Source organism: Melanaphis sacchari, unplaced genomic scaffold (genome assembly GCF_002803265.2).
Source record: "Melanaphis sacchari strain LSU unplaced genomic scaffold, SCAv2.0 Contig4_pilon_pilon, whole genome shotgun sequence".
Classification (NCBI taxonomy): Eukaryota; Metazoa; Arthropoda; class Insecta; order Hemiptera; family Aphididae; genus Melanaphis; species Melanaphis sacchari.
In genome coordinates this window covers 4,384,932-4,403,964 of record NW_020271335.1, presented here as the reverse complement: position 1 = coordinate 4,403,964, position 19,033 = coordinate 4,384,932, and the positions used below count along the sequence as shown (strand labels likewise).

The 19,033-nt window shown below is 22.4% G+C and overlaps 2 protein-coding genes across 6 annotated transcripts in view; one reads left to right on the top strand and one right to left on the bottom strand.

Annotated features, from left to right (window-relative positions):
• LOC112598707 (ADAMTS-like protein 1) overlaps positions 1-19,033 on the bottom strand; it is a 171,162-nt gene that overhangs the window by 143,572 nt on the left and 8,557 nt on the right. The gene's annotated exons all lie outside the window — the stretch shown is intronic.
• LOC112598708 (putative protein TPRXL) overlaps positions 15,664-19,033 on the top strand; it is a 4,486-nt gene continuing 1,116 nt past the window's right edge. The window contains exons 1-2 of one of the 2 annotated variants that reach the window (XM_025345269.1): positions 15,664-15,950; positions 18,694-18,877. In XM_025345269.1, the coding sequence (XP_025201054.1) occupies positions 15,860-15,950; positions 18,694-18,877 (275 nt within the window). In that variant the 5' untranslated portion in view covers positions 15,664-15,859. Of the gene's footprint in view, positions 15,951-18,693; positions 18,998-19,033 lie in introns of both variants that reach the window. The other variant, XM_025345268.1, reaches the window with a different exon arrangement.

Here is a 19,033-nt window from a genome sequence, read left to right as displayed (position 1 = left end):
TTGGGGGTGAATTGTTTTGTAGGCCCAATAAAAATTTTTTGAATTAATAATATTTATGTGTATTTATTGGTTCCTTAGATATTATGATGGCATTGAGAACACAATTGTTTTAAATATTTTGCAGATTATTAAAAAATTGGTACGTCAATAAAAAATAAATATTATGCTGATTAAAATACATATTATACAAAGATAGTTTACACAAAGTTTCTTAAAATGATTTTGATAGATATTTCGTTTACAATTTCAAGAAAATTAAAATTAATTTCATAAGAACAAGTGACAAGTAATTTTATTTATAATAAAACCCAGGCATTTTTACACCATTAGGCTATTATATTTCTTGTATAAATAATACTATGTAAACGAGAGTTAGATTACTCTGTATATTTAAAACTTGTAATAAATCTATAGAGATGAATTTTTAGTAGTGCTTACTTATCAGTAATGAAATTATAGCACTTAAGATTATGTTTTCTAATAATAAAGTATAAAATAAGATTAAAATTATAATTTCGGAGAATTTTAAAGTAAAATACCACATCAGTAGGATAAAATGTTAGTGAAAATCTCATGTTATAACTTAAAAATGTATTTATTTTTAATTCATTATATAGCAATAAAAATAGATTTTTTAATTCAATTTTAAGTATTATTAGGTTGATAATAATTGTTTAAATAATTTTAATTATTATTAGGTTATCATTAAATAATATTTGTTATATTTATATTATCTAAATCATTTCCATGCATAATATAATAATTATTAATAATATATAATGACACAATAAAACCTATTTTACGTTTATGTTCCAATGTTTTTACAATCAATTTAAATTATCCACTAAGTAAACTTACTGTCATCAATAATATAGTTTCCTAAATCGACTCATATAAACAGCAGCTACGAATAGACTTCTAAACATTTTTTTTATGACATTCTATTAAAATATGGTTATTTTAAATTTTAATGTAAATTTTCATTAACGAGCTGAAAACACTGGTAGACAATGGGAGTGATTAAATAAAAGCAGATAGCAAATTAAATGTTTTCGGATGAATAACGATGAGTTTTCGGAATCATTACGTTATCGTGTCTCCTTTTAGTTTTTTAGTAGATAAAAATAGGTATTTTGAGATATTATTTTGAAAATATATGATTTTTTTTCGACCGCCGAACAAAAATCTGCAATGTCTCGGTGGCGTCTGAATAGTGCACGATAACGGTGTTTGACGGGAGCAAGTATTATAATATATTATGTATGTAGTACACACAGTTTTGTTTTGTTTTTACATTATTTACATGATCATGGTTAAGCTGACAGATTGAACTGACCTGATTATTATGTTATGATATTATATGTCGGATATTTTCAAAACGGCAGCATATATTTTTGGGTACTTATACATATTAAATTGTATTACATATGATGGAATTAATAAATGACCGAAAGGAGGAAAATATACTTATTCCGAGTTACGGGCTACATTGCAAAGGTGTTTATGTAATAATAATAATTTTAATAATAATAATAACAATAATAGTATTAACGTTTCATAAAATCATAAAACAATGTTTCAAATAATAATAAAAGTCCTGTAAATGTAATGCATGCACTATAAAGAGAAGCTGAGATTTACAACAAGATAGACCAGACATTTATTGGCCCTAAAACTTAAGTTATTCCGTGAGGAATGCTGAACGTTACACTGGTATAAGGATTGGAATATTGCATGTTTCTGTCGTTTCTGATAACAACTAGCTAAGGATATAAATCAAACCCAATGGGATTTTTTTTAGAAATCATGTATAAGATAAATCTGGAAAATATTAATAGTTCAATTTTAAATAAACGGAAATTTGATAATTGATGATAGAAAGTTTTAAATTTGTACACATATTAACTTGTTATGCATTAAACGACATAGTGTAATATTTAATATTTAATAAAAACTTTGTCAATAGTCAATAGTCGTAGAATGAAAATGGTAAATTCTAAAATAGTTGTGTGTAATTAGAATTAATAATTTATTTATAAATAGTTATTTATACTATTACTATTTGACTGTTGCGTGTTATTAATACCGATTGATATTATTATTTTTAATTTTCCCAACTCTCCGTTAAATATAAGAAAGTACCTATATAAGTATATAGTAAATTATTAAAATAATAAATTTAGTTTTTACTCATAAACACTTGTACAAATATGTCTTATTAATCAACAAAATATCCTATTGTCAACATGTATACACAGTATAATAGTCAAATATCATTAAAAGTTTAAAAATAAAAGTACTATAACAAGTGCATAGTACTATATTATTTTGTTTGATAATTACTTTCAAAAAATTAATATTAATTTATTTTAATGTCAAATTTACTGATTCTGAAGTATTAACAATAACTATAACATCGATCTTAATATATATCTCTTAAGTTTTTTTGTGGAACAAACTAAAACCTAAATCCTATAAATAAAGGACAACATTTAGTAAAATAATAATTAAAATCTCATGTTTTTTAGTTACTATTTTATCTAAACGTAATAATTGTTTTTATTTAAATTACGTTTAATGATTGATAGAACAGTATAAAATAATACGAACAATTTTACAAATCTACGATACTATATTATGTTTACAAATATTACTAGACACTACGGTAAATCTACTAAGCTCTTCGCGTAAAACACCCATTCATCATTACTAGGAGTTAGAACTTAATGCACCACAAATTTTTGAAAGTATGCATATGAATATATAGGTAGTTAAAATAACCATAAACCTTCTAATATATGCAACTAAAATTATAAGAGAAAATTAGGAAAAAATTGTAGGTTTAAAAATATGCACTTCTACTATATTAATAATTGTTGAAAATACTGAAATTTAGTGAATATGACTTTTTGTTTTATATAATATAATAATATTTTTACTAAAAATTATGTAGTTAAACTTTAGGTGCATTTGATTTCATAATTTCAATAAGCAAACGTATATTTTTCCTAAAATATTCTACAGTCATTACAAAAACCATACGAAATAATATGCAAAAAGTCCCTGATCATAAAATTCAACAAGGGTAAATGTATTTAGTCTACGCTATTATTTCGATTAAAACATAATATAATATACCGAATTAAATTTTAAATGTAATAAGTCGATTATTTTCATCAATATAATATTGAAATTTAATTAAACAATTTGTTGTTAAATAGGACAGTAACATTTAATTAGTAAATCATGTAAAATCTTTATTCACATTATTATACGAGTTAGGGTTGAAAGTTATAAGTTATAACTGTATTATTTATTATATTAGTTTTGCGCATACTATTTAATTATAATAATTTTCATACTAACGTTTGGTATTCATATAAAATTAAATTGTCTATTTAAATATTGAACATTATTACACTAATACATTGGTATTAATTATTTTTTTATTTATTTTATATTCATGGGCAAATTTATTTTTTACTAATTTTTAATAACAATTGTAAAATTGATGACAAGTATTGGTATTGTTTCATATCAAAATTAATACTAATATAATATTTGTATTAATTCTAAAGACTTCAATCTAAATATGTTGTGCAGTAGTATAAAGAAAATCTAATATTTATTGAAATAATAAATAAAAATATATAAGATACAATGCAAATACATGGTTACTAAAACAGTTGCCTTCGGATAATGAAAATTCTTTATTGAATATTGTATTATACAACAAACTTATTTACCCGTGATGAATTATAAATAATATTTTACCTTCATATTTTTACTATAATTATCGATTGTCTATTGATAAATAAAATAATAATATGTTTATAGCTTATACGATATAAGTTATTGTAAAATATGTATATTTAAATTTAGAATGTCTGTCACTTCAAATTAAAAACATATTTAGTTGTATATTATTGACTTAGTAATGTATTATTTTCATTGACATAATGTTTAATTATTTAAGAGAGAACATTTTTTTTGCTATTAAATATTTTTAAATGCATGGTTTTTTTCTTTTTTAACTTAGATTCAAAGTCTAACTAAAGATTCTTGAACGTATAAAGAACTTTATTATTTTGACTATGAAATCTATTTCGATATTGTTTCAAGTACCTTAAATATAGACTACAGATTTTCAAAGAAACATTTATAATGGAGAATAATAATTATTTTTAACTCATAAATTCATTATTAAAAATATATTTTTTTTAAATAAAACTAATCACATTAATTTTAAATCCAAATATTTTAAAATGATTTATTCCCATATTTAAACAACGATTTTTCAAACGTTTACAATTGATTAAAAAAAAAAAATGCATTTATTTAATTGATTTGTGTTTAATAAAATTTAAGTACTAATTTTGTATCGATTAAACATAATTTCATGTAAATCGTAGAAAAACGGTAAACGATACAAAATTAATATACCAGAAGTACTAAATTTTCTATAATATCTATATTAAGCACTACGCTTTACACTATTACAAAAAATAAATAATAAATATATTTTTATCGTTAAGAATTAAATAGATTGAAAATTTATAAATGTATTCAATGTAATAAAAATTTATAATATTTTTTTTAGTACATAAGTTTATATAAATGTATTAATTAAGTTTACAAGTACGTCAAGTAGTGCAGACCATGAAGTATAAATAATATATTTTAATTTAACTGTAGATTGACTACTTTTTAAATATATAAACTTATTTTGTTGGTCATAATTGCAATGTAATTTATTTAATAATAATAAAAACATATTTGTATATTAATAAAAATCATTTAATTGTTTTTTGGTACAAATGATTTTTACTTTTGAATTATAATAATTTTGTAAACAATATTTGAGATACGAATCTCGTTTTAACAAATTTAATTTTAAATTTATGACGTTATTCAGTAGTAAATTTCCATTTTATTTAAGTTCTTTTTCAAATATTTACACATTGCCCATAGATTATTCACGGTTTACTTATTATAATAAACTATGGCAATGTATAACAATATTTCATTGATTACAATCATATAAACCTGCATTTTTTTACATTTTGTTTATAAATCATATATTTTCGTTAAATAAGAAAATCATAAATCATTATTACACCTTAAATTTATAAATTAATTTTTGAAAAACGGGACTGTTAGTGTTTAAAATTGCATTATTGAGTTTTAATTGGTGTTATATAGTATAATATTTACACCTCATACATGATACGAGTACACACTATGTTCTATACGAAAGACTAAAAAATCATATTATATTATTGTAATATTATTAGTATAGTCTCATTTGAATTTGTTTTTGGATTATTGAAATGATTTTGGTTTACAAATACAACTGATAACAATTAAAATAAGAAATACTAGTATTATTATACTCAACCGCCAGGATCCTCACGAAATAGGTAAATAACGTGTAATACTATTATATATTAATTATTTGTTTTCATTGAAAATGATAATTTGTATTATTTTTTTTTTATACGGATGAATTCGTCAAGATAGATGATTCTTTATCTTAGATAATTATTTAGATAACTTATGATTGTCTATCTAGATTAGATAAAAGATAACTAATTATTTACCAAATTAGTTTCAACACTGAATGAAAATTACATTTTTCCAGTAAATTATTTACCAGATATCTTTTTTTTTTAAATTCTGACCTATAACCTATCCAAGTAAAAAATATTATAGTTAAAAATATTAAAAATTATAACATTGAATGGTTTTTTTTTTAGTACATTCGGAAAATAGTGTGGACCTAATACCTTATATTAGGACTTGTATATATTAAAAATTTCAAAAATTGGAATATTAATCATCTGGTATAATATAATGTGATATAAAAAATGCTGTACGATAATCGAGTAATATTTATGCTCATCGTAATTATGTCGTCCATTATCTCTACTCTAACCTGTTGGCCATGTGTTACCGCAAAATGAGATATTATTTAATATGTGGTACAGTTTTTTCCGTTAAGTACCTAGTGAATCGTAAAAATATTAATGTCACATGTGTGTCTAGTACAGTGGACTTTGTAGGTATACAATATAAGGACGATGAGATTACGGTGGGTGTTATTAATTTTTAGGCCGTTTTTCGAAACTATATACCATCGTTCTTACAACAACCATGTATTTCCATCGAAAATCAATAACGAATATTGTAATGCGTGAGTAAATATTATTATTATTATTATTATTATTACTAACAGTGGTTGATCAATGTCTGTTATTATTTATATATATATTTTTTTTTTAAATCAGGATTGTAAAATAAAACATATGACAATTTTCTTTTTTAATAGACAATTATAGTTAAGTACCTACTTATATGTATATATAATAATAGTTGTTAGTTATGCCGCGCACAGTCCTAATGTAATTTATTATATAACCATTTAGATAATTTGATCACAACCAATTTACACCGACAATTCAAAATCTAATGAAACCTATATTAATATGGTAAACATAAAAATACAAATCACAGCAGTGGTCAATATAAAAAGGTCTTTGCAACCGCAGTTTTTAGTTGAATGGACTTCGAAGATTTTACATCGTTATAGTTTATCATTTTTATATTATTAATATTATAAACATACATTAGCTCTACGTAAAGACTACTATTCATATTTATGATGGTACTTATTAAGTCATTTTTTGAATGCGGGTACCTACGTAATATACAATAGTATACAAAATATAGACTCGTGCATTACTTATTTTGTAATATACAATATTACAAAGTAATATATTTTTTTTTATTTTAATAAAATTACACCGATTATGCATTGTTTTTCTCATTTTATCGAAAACGTTACAGTTTTTTTATTACCAACGTACATACTATATTATGGTAAAATGTTTAGTATTATACTATATTATAGTAATTTTTATTACACATTTCAGATTTATTTAATAATTCAAATTCAAAAACATAATATATTTTATAATACGAAATTCACAAAGCACATCTACACTATTTTGTATTCATTAATAATAACTAATATCTTTTAACTTTCGATCCGTGAAAAATAAAAAAAAAACATTATTATAGAGCTAAACAAAATTAAACTTAATTTTAGATATAAAACTGTATTTTAATTCAATAGCTGATAGTATATAGCTATGAATGTAATTTAATTTCTACGCCCTTCTGTATGCATCAATATCTTTAAATTTAGCCAACAATGGAAAACTTTCTTATAAACTATTACTTATTTAAGTGGTAGCTCTGTAGTTATTATAATTATAAATTCATAAATAAATATTATTTATCTAAACGTTACGAACAGAAAAATATTTTTTAGTATTGTTTCAAGAATACACGTGCATGATAACGGTGTTTAAGTCTTTTCTACGAAATAATAGTTTTACTGTATACAATGTATGTAAATTAGTAAAATTAATATTATTTTTAATCATTTACCGACAACATAATTTATGTTTGTCTAAACTGTTTATACGCTCGAACTACTTTTTTTTACATTTTTATGAATTTATAAAATTGAAAATGTTGAAATGAATAAATTACTCATAAATATATCATCGCATGCTTGGAAATTTGTCAATGTTTTCATTTCTGACGAGGTTCCTAACATTATACATACGATTACCGGGTAATTTGTGCGCATTTTTTTTTTTTTTTGTATATTTATTATAACGTCATATATTCGCCCTTAGCTTTTTTTTCCATTTGATTGATTATCACATTTGTCATTCTCTTCAATCTCAACTACCCATCTCGTCGGAAAAGCAATAGGAAAAATAACGTTTACGAGTGTTTGAATTTACACATCCATTATACAATACGAATACATAATAGTATTCCGATATGCATCTTTTCATTTTAAAACCACAATAGCATCAAATCATAAAAACAATACTGATACGTGTTTTATACCTTGAGGGTATGTAAGTAGTAAAAATATAATGACTTCCAATAAGTTTGTGAGTAAATGAGTTATTTTCATACATATATTATGTAGTTATGAGAATTTATTAGTATAATTTTATTTTAATAAAAGAAAATCATAAATAATTACGCAGATAACGCTATAAATAAAAATAAATATATATTACATTTTAATGGCGAAGATGATGTCAAAAAAATAATGCATTTAATATTTTTTTTATTATTTAATTAAATTAGTATTATAAGCATTATAAACACATTCTTTTAAATTTTAAACATATAGTGTAAATGATTAAGTAAAACTGTGCAAATATAACAGTTTGACTTTTATTAGGATTTTAAATAAATACCTAGTAATTATTAATTAATTAAAAATGTATTTTTTATTAATTTTATGTTTAGTTATTATACATCATTAATTTTATAGCTATATTTTATATCTTAAGATGCTTTAAGTATTGAAAATTACTATACTACTGATCTCATAATTATTAATAATTGCATATCAAACTATCATAATAATTAAATAAAAGACTTCTTTCGTCATAAAATATATTGTGTTTTTCATGTATTTTTATTACATATTTTTTTTAAATGTTCATTTTATTAGTATATGATATTAAAATATTGTGTACAAAAATATTGAAATGCTTTAATGTCTATTTACAAATATTTAATTTAATTTAAATTAGCCTGTTTAAATTTTCAATTAAATCAAGAAAATTAAAAGTAATGGAATTTAAATCATAGTATCGTTTTTTGTATGTATAATATAATGTATATATTACTAAATATTATTTAGTAATTTAAACAAATAAGTATCTAATTATTATGTTAGGCAAAAATTTCAATAATTAATATAGAGCATCTTATTTCAAATTTAACATTTATTTCATAAGTTAAGATACTGATTTTAATATTAAGTGACATGTATTGAATAACTGAAAAGTAAAAATTATTTTAATTAATAAGTACTGATTTTGTGAAAAATGTATATACTTGACATTTTTAAAATATTTATATCGTAAAAGTGTATAACATTTATATTTCTTACAATACCAGTCCTTAGTTTTAAAGTTTTATTTTTTATTGGTACTTACAGATGATATCAAATACAATAATATACAGTTAAATCTGCTCAATATAAAAGAAATTATCATTAATTCTATTTAAATTCAACAATAATTAATTTAAAAAAATATATTTAACAACAACACAAAAATGATTCATTTTTATTTTACATTATAAAATGGTGGTTTTGTTTATTTTCAAACGAAGTTTTCATAACAAGTTTTAATTTTTATACACGACTAATACAAAACATCAAGATAATGCACAGTAGTTTGTATTATAAATATAGCATGCTTTATCATACTATGTGTAAATTGTTTTACGTAATTCTCATTCCTTGTAATGTCATATTATTATACTTTATTGAACACACATACACATACACACATATAATATTTATATATATATATCAAACATTCGACCAATTCATATGGTAATTGACGTGAATTATAAACAAATATAAGCACATAAAGTAAATTCCATTCAATGTAACATTTGTGAGATGGCTGACAAGAAACACCATTAAATCATAATAATAATATCTTCAGACTGACTTCATACATATTTTATAAAAAGAAATACAAGAGGATAGTATGAAAGAAAGAAAAATGCTATTTAAAATGTTTCAATTTCCAATTCCCCGACATCTCTATAGGCCGTATTGTGTGAACATCTTCGAAGTATACACACACTATAATATAACGAATGACGCAAACCTGGTTGAAAAAAAAATAATGATAAATAACAAAAAGTCATATGTACCTATAATATTACTAGGGACGGAGTATCAACATCAATCTACAGTGCCTACGCATGTGTGGACCGATTCGAATGGTCGCGACACGGTGTACACTGTACACCCTAACGTTTCGGTGAGTGGGGATTAAATAGTAACATTATTATTGTTGTGTACCTATATCATAATATAAAATGATATATTGAATAGACGGCGGGCGGATTTCTAATAGCCGTCAAAACAATCTGAATAGGCGCAGAGAACGATAGAAAAAAAAATTGTGGATTTGCACCCGACATCACCGATACAACATCCAGTCATATTACTATTATTATTATTATTATTATTAATCGACACGTCTTCGACAAAGGTATACCTCACTCGAACCTACATCTTCCTACCTACCTGAAACGCTATAAAACAACACGTCTTGTACAGACCGGAGACTTCAAGATATTATTAAAATCTCAAATTACACAACAACTTCGAAACCTAAGACTAAAATACACATCATACGGGGTTGTTAATATATTATAAATATACGGTATAGAATACACCTGTTTGACAATGGTTCACGTCTATTATAAAGGTGATTTAAGCCACAACTATAAAAATAATATTCGATTACGATATAACTTCATAATATACTATTTATATATTATTATATTCCCTCATATCCGATATTGTTTTTTTTTTTTTTAATGTGTATCGACTAAGTTCGCGCTTTTAAGTAACTTAAGCTTTAAAGTAACTTTAATACTTGAGATTTTAAAAACGGGGTATTTTACTATAATATTTAAAAGTTAAAGAAATCAAGATTTGAATTAATCAATATTGAATGAAAATGCATATAGTGAGCATGCTTAGTGGATCAACCGTATATATTTATCATTACGCAATATGTATAATTATATTCTTACGTTGTATTATATCTAGGTAATTTTTTACCAATATTATGACGAAACACAACATTAATTAATCTAACTCAGTTTATAAGTTCATTATTGTTTATAAACTATTGTGTACGTTTTACTGCAGTATAATAGGTGTTCAGTAGAACAAAACGATCAAATGATTTAACATAATACACACATAAAAAGTTTCAGTTAAGTTTTCTATTACTGCAGCGACTAAAACTACATAAATATAATGAATTTATTCAATACTAAGATATTATGTTGGTTATAGGTGTAATATTATCATAATGCGCACACTATCACACACACGTATATTATATTTCATTATGATAATATATTAGTTTGTTAATAGTTTTTGAGCTAACACTTGCATAGTAGTTAATCAAATTAAGATTTTAGTCGATTCATAATAATTAGAAACTTAAAACAATACAAAACACGCGCACGTAACTTATATAATAAATAAATTGAATTAGGAAAACTAATTATTTTTTTACTTAATTTATTATTCAATATAAACTGCAAATATATATGTGCAATTATACGATCAGAGGTAATTAAGTTTTTGGATTTATTTTTCTTTAAGCTCCTGAGAATAAAATAAAGTGCTGTTACCCTGCATTGGTATTCTGATACGTTGTTTTATCGATTGTACCACCACGTTAGTGAAAGCTTTATATTATCAAAACAATTATGAGTTGAGTATATAAAGTATAATTCACATGCCTGTGTTGTTGCTTATTTTTCTTAATAATAAAAAAAAATTCGATAAATACACGTTATATGTTAATAACTGTAATTAAATTTGTATTCAAAAAATATATATAAATATCAAATGAAATCAATACATTATATGTTTTATATTTACTAAGGATAGAATATAATAGAAAAATTCTTACTCTGAAAATGATGTTGAATAGAATTTAGGCATTCATCAATCTGGAATTTTAGACTTATGAATTATATAATGCTAGTTCTTGTAAACATCGGTGTAAACTGTAAGTTAATTACGAATGTAACAGTATTTAATAATTTATTAACATCAAATCATTATTTGCATATTATGTCTGAAATAAGCCACTATAAACTATATATATATAATAATATATAGGTATTCGTATACCTCTATTTGAGAATTTAAATATATTGCTTTGAATAATAATTTATGGAAAAAACATAACTTTTTATATGTATTCGAATTTTAATACATAAATATCTAGTTATATATATATATATTAAATACATTTTTATGTGTACTCGTTACTGTTTTTTTTTTTTTTTTTTATGTGAGCAAGTTTTCATATATGTGGGTCACCGTACAAGCATGCAACCACAAGTATTGAGATGTATTGTTCTTTTTCTTGAAAATCTATTATTATTGTGAACTTGGTGTATCTGGAGTCAATGAATGTTTAGTTTGATTTTTAAATTTATATATTTAAAAATCCAAATCACCATAGTTTATAAAGTATTGGGAATGGTCTATAATAGACTAAAGTTGTTAAAAACTTTTCCTCTTTTATTACGGTTCTGAGGTCAACGATGTTTGTCATTTGTTATTGGTCGTTTTACTTTTATAATCCGTTTAGGATATTTTTGGGACCAAAAGTGACTTTAAATGTCTTCCGGCCAATAGATTTTAAATGGAATGTCGAGTTGTTTTCAAGATTATATAAGAAAATAAAAAGTAAGGTAAAAAGCACACATGTCGGTGATCATACTAAATATACCAAATAAATTTAAAATTATAAAAAACAAAACTATTTCTTATCAAACAATATTATAGATTAAGTTTTGACTATTATGTGATCTGAATAACATTTTTATTATATTATCAGTTAAATAGATAGATAATACGAACGAATACAAGAAATATTATTTTATATTAAATTACTTTTTATCGTAATCGTAAAACCAATACATTAAATGATCCATTTAGAGTCTAAGCTAAAGGAATTCATGTAAATTCATGCTCTTCAAAGTAAATTATGATATTTAAAATAATAAATAGAAGCATATTTTAAATAAAACTTGTTACACTAAAAACTTATTAGTTTTAACTTTTGAAGTATAAAGCTAAATAAAAATACGTATAATTCTATGAAATAAAAACCACATCAATGTTTGAAATTACTTCTCGATAATGACTTAAGATTATAGAAATATAATTCATAATCATACATTTTTTTTTAAATATATACATTTATTTAAATATTAGTTAATTTATAATGATATGATATTTACAAATATATATTACATTAAGACGATCGTAATAATGCATCGTATAATTGTATAATAGCATATTATTTTTACGTGATATAGTTTTTCTATAATGGGATTACAGTTGAGAGTAAATCAATTACTTGAACACTCTCTCAGCACTGTTATAGCATATTATTTACTCAATCTGATGTCAATGATATCCCTAATACACCTTAACGTGGTCACCGGTTACGTGGATATCATATTATTGGTTAATTACTTTATCCACAGTTGCATTTGTATATTAATTTAACATGAATAAATTAGTTTTCCCTTTTCATTTAAAACGAAATGGAATTATCCATTGATTATAATACATACACATACACATTTATAATAATTTAAAGCAAGAAAAAAGTTGAAATGTTTAGTTCCAATATCATAATGGCATTAAATAAATAACTATATAAACATATAAATATAGGCATTTAATAAAATAGTTTAACATTCGTTTATTTACTCTGTATGATCATTAGCCATTCATAACAAACAAATTTATTTTATAAAATACCTATATACTAAATAAATAATTTCATTTCTTAGGAAGTAACTATATTATTTAATATAAATCAATAACAAAGTTTTCTATTGAAGTGACTTATGAGCGCAACTATAAAATACTTATAAACTAACTATTAAGTTTTGTTTAAATGTATAAAATATAAACGAACTTAAAAAAAAAAAAAAAATACTTTTATGTATCTATTATAACTACTAAAATAGCTAAAACAACATTTCATATATACTACTTTGTTGACTTTGAATTACTTTGTAACTAATATTGAGATTTATTTTACATTTATAAAATAAAATTATAAAGTATTGTACGTATAAAATGACCACTTTAATTCTCTATGAACCGAAATAAAGTAAAAAATAAAAAATGATATATTTTAACTTGTAAATATTATAATAACTGATCCCAATCTGAAAGTTTCTTCTTTTGTTTAGTTTTAATGATAACATATTCTACATTATACTTTCTAAAAAGTTGTTAAGACCTAAATATTTATATTATAGTTATGAATAGTAGGACATTTTCATTAAGTTGATTTACTAATTATTATTATTATTTAAATAAAATTAGAATATATCCACTAAGAAAATATGTTTATTTTTTATAATGTATATTAAATATAGGTGGGATTATTGTACTATAATTATATATATATATATATATATATATATAAACTTATACAAAACTAATAGTTGTATAATACATAATATACTTCTATGAAATTGAGAATGAAATAAAATGTGTTGATATAAGTATTCAACATAATATAGGTATTCTAAGAAACACTAATAATGTACAATATTATGTCTCTAACTTAGCTTAAACTTATTTATTTAACAAACGTTTTAAGTTCATTATATTTAATGTATTGTATAATAATAATTATTTTGTTTAATTTTATATTCAAATATCAGGTTTCAGAAGTATAATTAGGAAAAAACAATAAATTTACAAAAATCTGTTCTATAATTGTTGGAAAATTATAAAACTTTCATCTTATAATCGATTAAATAATAAATAATTGGTGATAGTTATTTTTAGTTTTCGTTTGTTTTTTTTTCTAAATAAAAATTTAACAGAAATAAATTTATCATTTATTTTTATTTTTTTTTTTTTTTGTATTATATCATTTTTTGATACTTTTTATGTATTATATTTAGGGAAACTACTAAGAAAATTAAAAAACGTTCAAAGTACCAGCAATAAATAAAATTTTCAATTTAAAAATTGTTACCTACATAAAACTTTCAGAGTACTCCGTTCAACGAAAATTGGTCGCATATTTAACTTAGTAAAAAATAAACCTATATCATTGTAAAACTAAAATAATATAATCTAAAAATATTAAGCGAATAATACCTTTCATAAGTGTAATCATTTTTCAATTTAAAGGTAATTTTAAAATATTTTATATTTTTTTTCATTATTATTATTAAATTTCACCATTGACTAAATAAAAAGTAAATATGAAACATAAAATATAATGTTTACGTAAACCAGCGTCACATTCAAAGAAACTATGTATAATTTATATCCTAAAACATTGAATTGTTTCGTTATAAATTGCATTACTATCGAGACAGTGCAGGTTGCCTGCCGCTTACTGTTGCAAACTAAAGTACCTAATCGAATATTTATTTTTATTTGGTTTATTTGTATAGACAACACAAAGCAGAAAACAATACACTTTAGTCTGTGTGAAATACAAATGAATATTTTCGTTTGATGCGTATAAAATGAAAAAAAAAATTGTTATTTAATTAAATAATTTATGATCATAAAATATTTTAGATTTGGGATAAAAATAACATAAATATTCACAAATTGTCGATTTTTGTAGTTAAAAATGATCATGAATAATTTTGAAATTATTTATGATAAAAACTGCTAATTAATAAAAATGTATAATTTGTTCAATAACGATAGCATTTTATGTGATCGTCAATTTTGAAATATTAATATATTTATAACTATTAACATAGCCTTGACAATTTTCAATATTAAAAAAATTAAAAATACATCATCTGTGACATAGATAAACCATAGACAAGCTTAAAACATTTCTGGCTTACGTGACTGATAAGAATCATTTTTTTTAATGTTAAATATTGGTTATTTTATATTTTTATAGATTATATTTTCGTAAAAAATCACGTCTATGCAGACTTGTAATTTCACCTTCTGATGTAATATTCATAAATGAATAATTATCATCTGCATAGAAGTAAGTTACCCACACGCTCAATGTGACTGCAAAATGACAACGAGTTATGTCTGTCTACCGATCCAAGCAGTACGTACGACAGGACTTCTATTTTCAAAATATTTTGTCCACTAATTCGTCCATTATTTTATTTTTTATTTTTTAATATTGTTATTTTTTGATTCTTGATCACTTTTGGTGATCACACCGTGATAATGTCGACAAACGTATATTTTAAATTTATATTTGTTTTAACTATTTTAATTTTAAGCGAGTTGAGTTTTACTTATGCGAATCCAGTCAGCCGTAAGTACCTTATACATGATATAATATGATATAGCAGGGTCTTATTTAAAATGTTTATACTATAAATTTAAAAACACTAACCATCTAAATGTTAATACATGTTCGATGCAAGCTAATTTCACAAAATATGTTATTTTATCAGTTGGGGCGTTGTAAAAATGTCCATCTATATATACGATAAATACTTAAATATACCTAACTCCTATTTAAAGTGTTTGGATTACGATATGAAGTAAATTAAATATATGATAAATAATATCAATTATCAAATTTATAGTTAAAAAAAAAAAAAAAATTATTATTCAATTGAAGGTCCTCGCATAATGATTTGCTGTGATATTAAATATTTTATTCACATAATTACCTATTATATCTAATTATTATGAGTTAATTGGAAATAAATACTACTAATTAATGCAGGTATATGATTTTGAGATTAATTTAGAAAATTCAAAATTATACAAAATATAATATACAGTCAAATAATTACAAAAATTTTTTTAAGATTTTTAATGTTTGACTATTTTATATAAAAATTATCATGTAAAATTTAAAAATTAAATTAGATTAAGGGTACAACTTGGTTTTTTTTTTAATAACATTATAATACCTAATGATTGCATTAAAATGGTGAATCGCAAAATTTAACATTTTTTTAATTTTTATTATGGTGTTAAATGTAAAATAATCATAAAATATATTATTTTTGAATAAAATATTTTAGATAATGAACCAAGAAAATAGTTCAAATATTTAGACAGAACTTTGACATTATTTAGCATTATTAGAAAAACTATAAATAAGTTTCTATGTTGCTAAAAGCTTAGTATTTAATATCAAAAGAGTATCAGTTATAGACGCCACAATTTATGATATAGTGACTTCGGAAAAGTAATGCCATCAAACTGTCCATGTACATGACTGATTATAGTTGCTTATTTTGTGTCCAGAATATATTGTAACATTGTTTTTGAAGATTATATGCTCAAAAATGAAACTATTAATCATAAAAAATAAGAAGTTTCTTACAATACAATTAAATGTAAACGTTGATGACTAAAGTTTAAGTTTATGTCAAATTAAATAAAAAAATAATAATAATAATAAATAAAATAAAATAATTATTCTAATAAAATGTTATAATATTTTAATACGAATACTTTATTTTACATATTTATCATTATTCAAATAATTATTAAATAAATTAATATCAAAATTAAACTGAAAATATATTTTTATTTTATTTTTGTATGCAATTTAATCTTTTACGAGTTATAGAGATTTTATATAGTAAGATTATTTAAAAAATAATCTACTCTAACTTATTGATTTTTGCAAACTTAAGATTTAATTTATTCATACTTTATAAAAATTTCATATTAATACTTGTTATTTTTTATTTAGAAGTACATATTTTAAATTCAAATATAATTTTTAATAGGTATTTATATAATTTTATAGCTTATAATATTAAGATTACTTAGCTAAATATATTTTAAACGTTTAAAATAAAATATCGTAGAAAGTTGAACTATTACTAAAATCGTTTTTTTTTTTTTTTTTTATATATAAAACTATCAAATTTTTTATTCAACAATAATAAAAAAAAGAAATCATTTTACTAACTCAGTTTATCTTTAAATAAAACTCTTATTCCCCAAGATTAATTCTAACTTAAGTATTAAGTGAAGTACAACATTGGTTCACTGAAGCTACTGAATTTTAACATAGCAACTGTATGATAATGTTTATCAAGAGTAGGAAAGTGAATCATATTTTTACTACTTTAGTTCAGTTAAGTAAATTTGTTTTTAAATAAAAATAAACAGATATAGATCGGTTAGATATTCTACGGATAGATGAAATTTAAAATTATTTAAAAAATACCCATAACCTTAAATTAATAAATTAAGTAAATATTAAAAAAAAAAAAATGTTCAATCAGTATTAAAAAAAAAAAAAAAAAACTAATAGGTAATATAATAGATGTGAATGGCATGTTATAAGATATTATTTATATTATTTAATGTTACTTTATAGACAATTGATTTCAGTATGTTGTAAATAGGTATAGTTTCAAAACACTGCTGTACTCCAGTAGTCATTGGATAATGAAAAAAAATTACAATTTATAAATACCATAGTAATAAATATAAAATTAAAAACAAATATACACTGATTTTATACTCGAAAACTTGTGGTACTTATTTTACTAGATATTAGGTATTTATTATAAATATAATTCATGTTTTCTTGGCTATAAATAATCTTTAGACGTGCAATCTATGTTTCATTTAAACTATTAGTTTTTACTACGATAAATTTGTTTTTTGTTATTATAACTGTAAAAATGTTTCTTAATCATAAACACAAATGTCATATTCTTATAATTATAGTATAAATTTATCAAAATAAGTCATAGAAATTTATGAGTAAATCAAATCACCTCAAAATAAGTTTGATGTTTTAAAATATTTATAATAAAATTTAAGTGTGATAATATGCATCCGTAGGCTGTTACCAATACAAATTCTTTATTTGTATTTGATTTTTGATTAAAATACGATTCTTTTACACAAACCCTATCAATTAAAACTAAGTCAAATTTATAAATGGGGTTACAGCTATTTATTTTAACATTATAAAATGTATAAATAAATCAACAACAATAATTTACTAATTTTATAGAAAAAAAAAACATTAATATTATTTTAATATTTTAAAATTATGTTTAACAATATAGAGGACAATTACAACGAGTCATCAACTTTACCATTTTCATCAGCTACTATATTAAATCCAAGCACATCTCCAAGCTCTATAAACTATTTGTCTTCGTCATCGGTATCTACGGAAGAATTAAGCACATCTTCAAGCCCTGTCCAAGGTCCTTCTTCGTCATCATTAACGACGGAAGAACCAAGCACATCTTCAAGCTCTGTTCAAGATCCATCTTCGTCATCGGTATCTACGGAAGAACTAAGCACATCTTCAAGCACTGTCCAAGGTCCATCTTCGTCATCATTAACGACGGAAGAACCAAGCACATCTTTAAGCTCTGTTCAAGATCCATCTTCGTCATC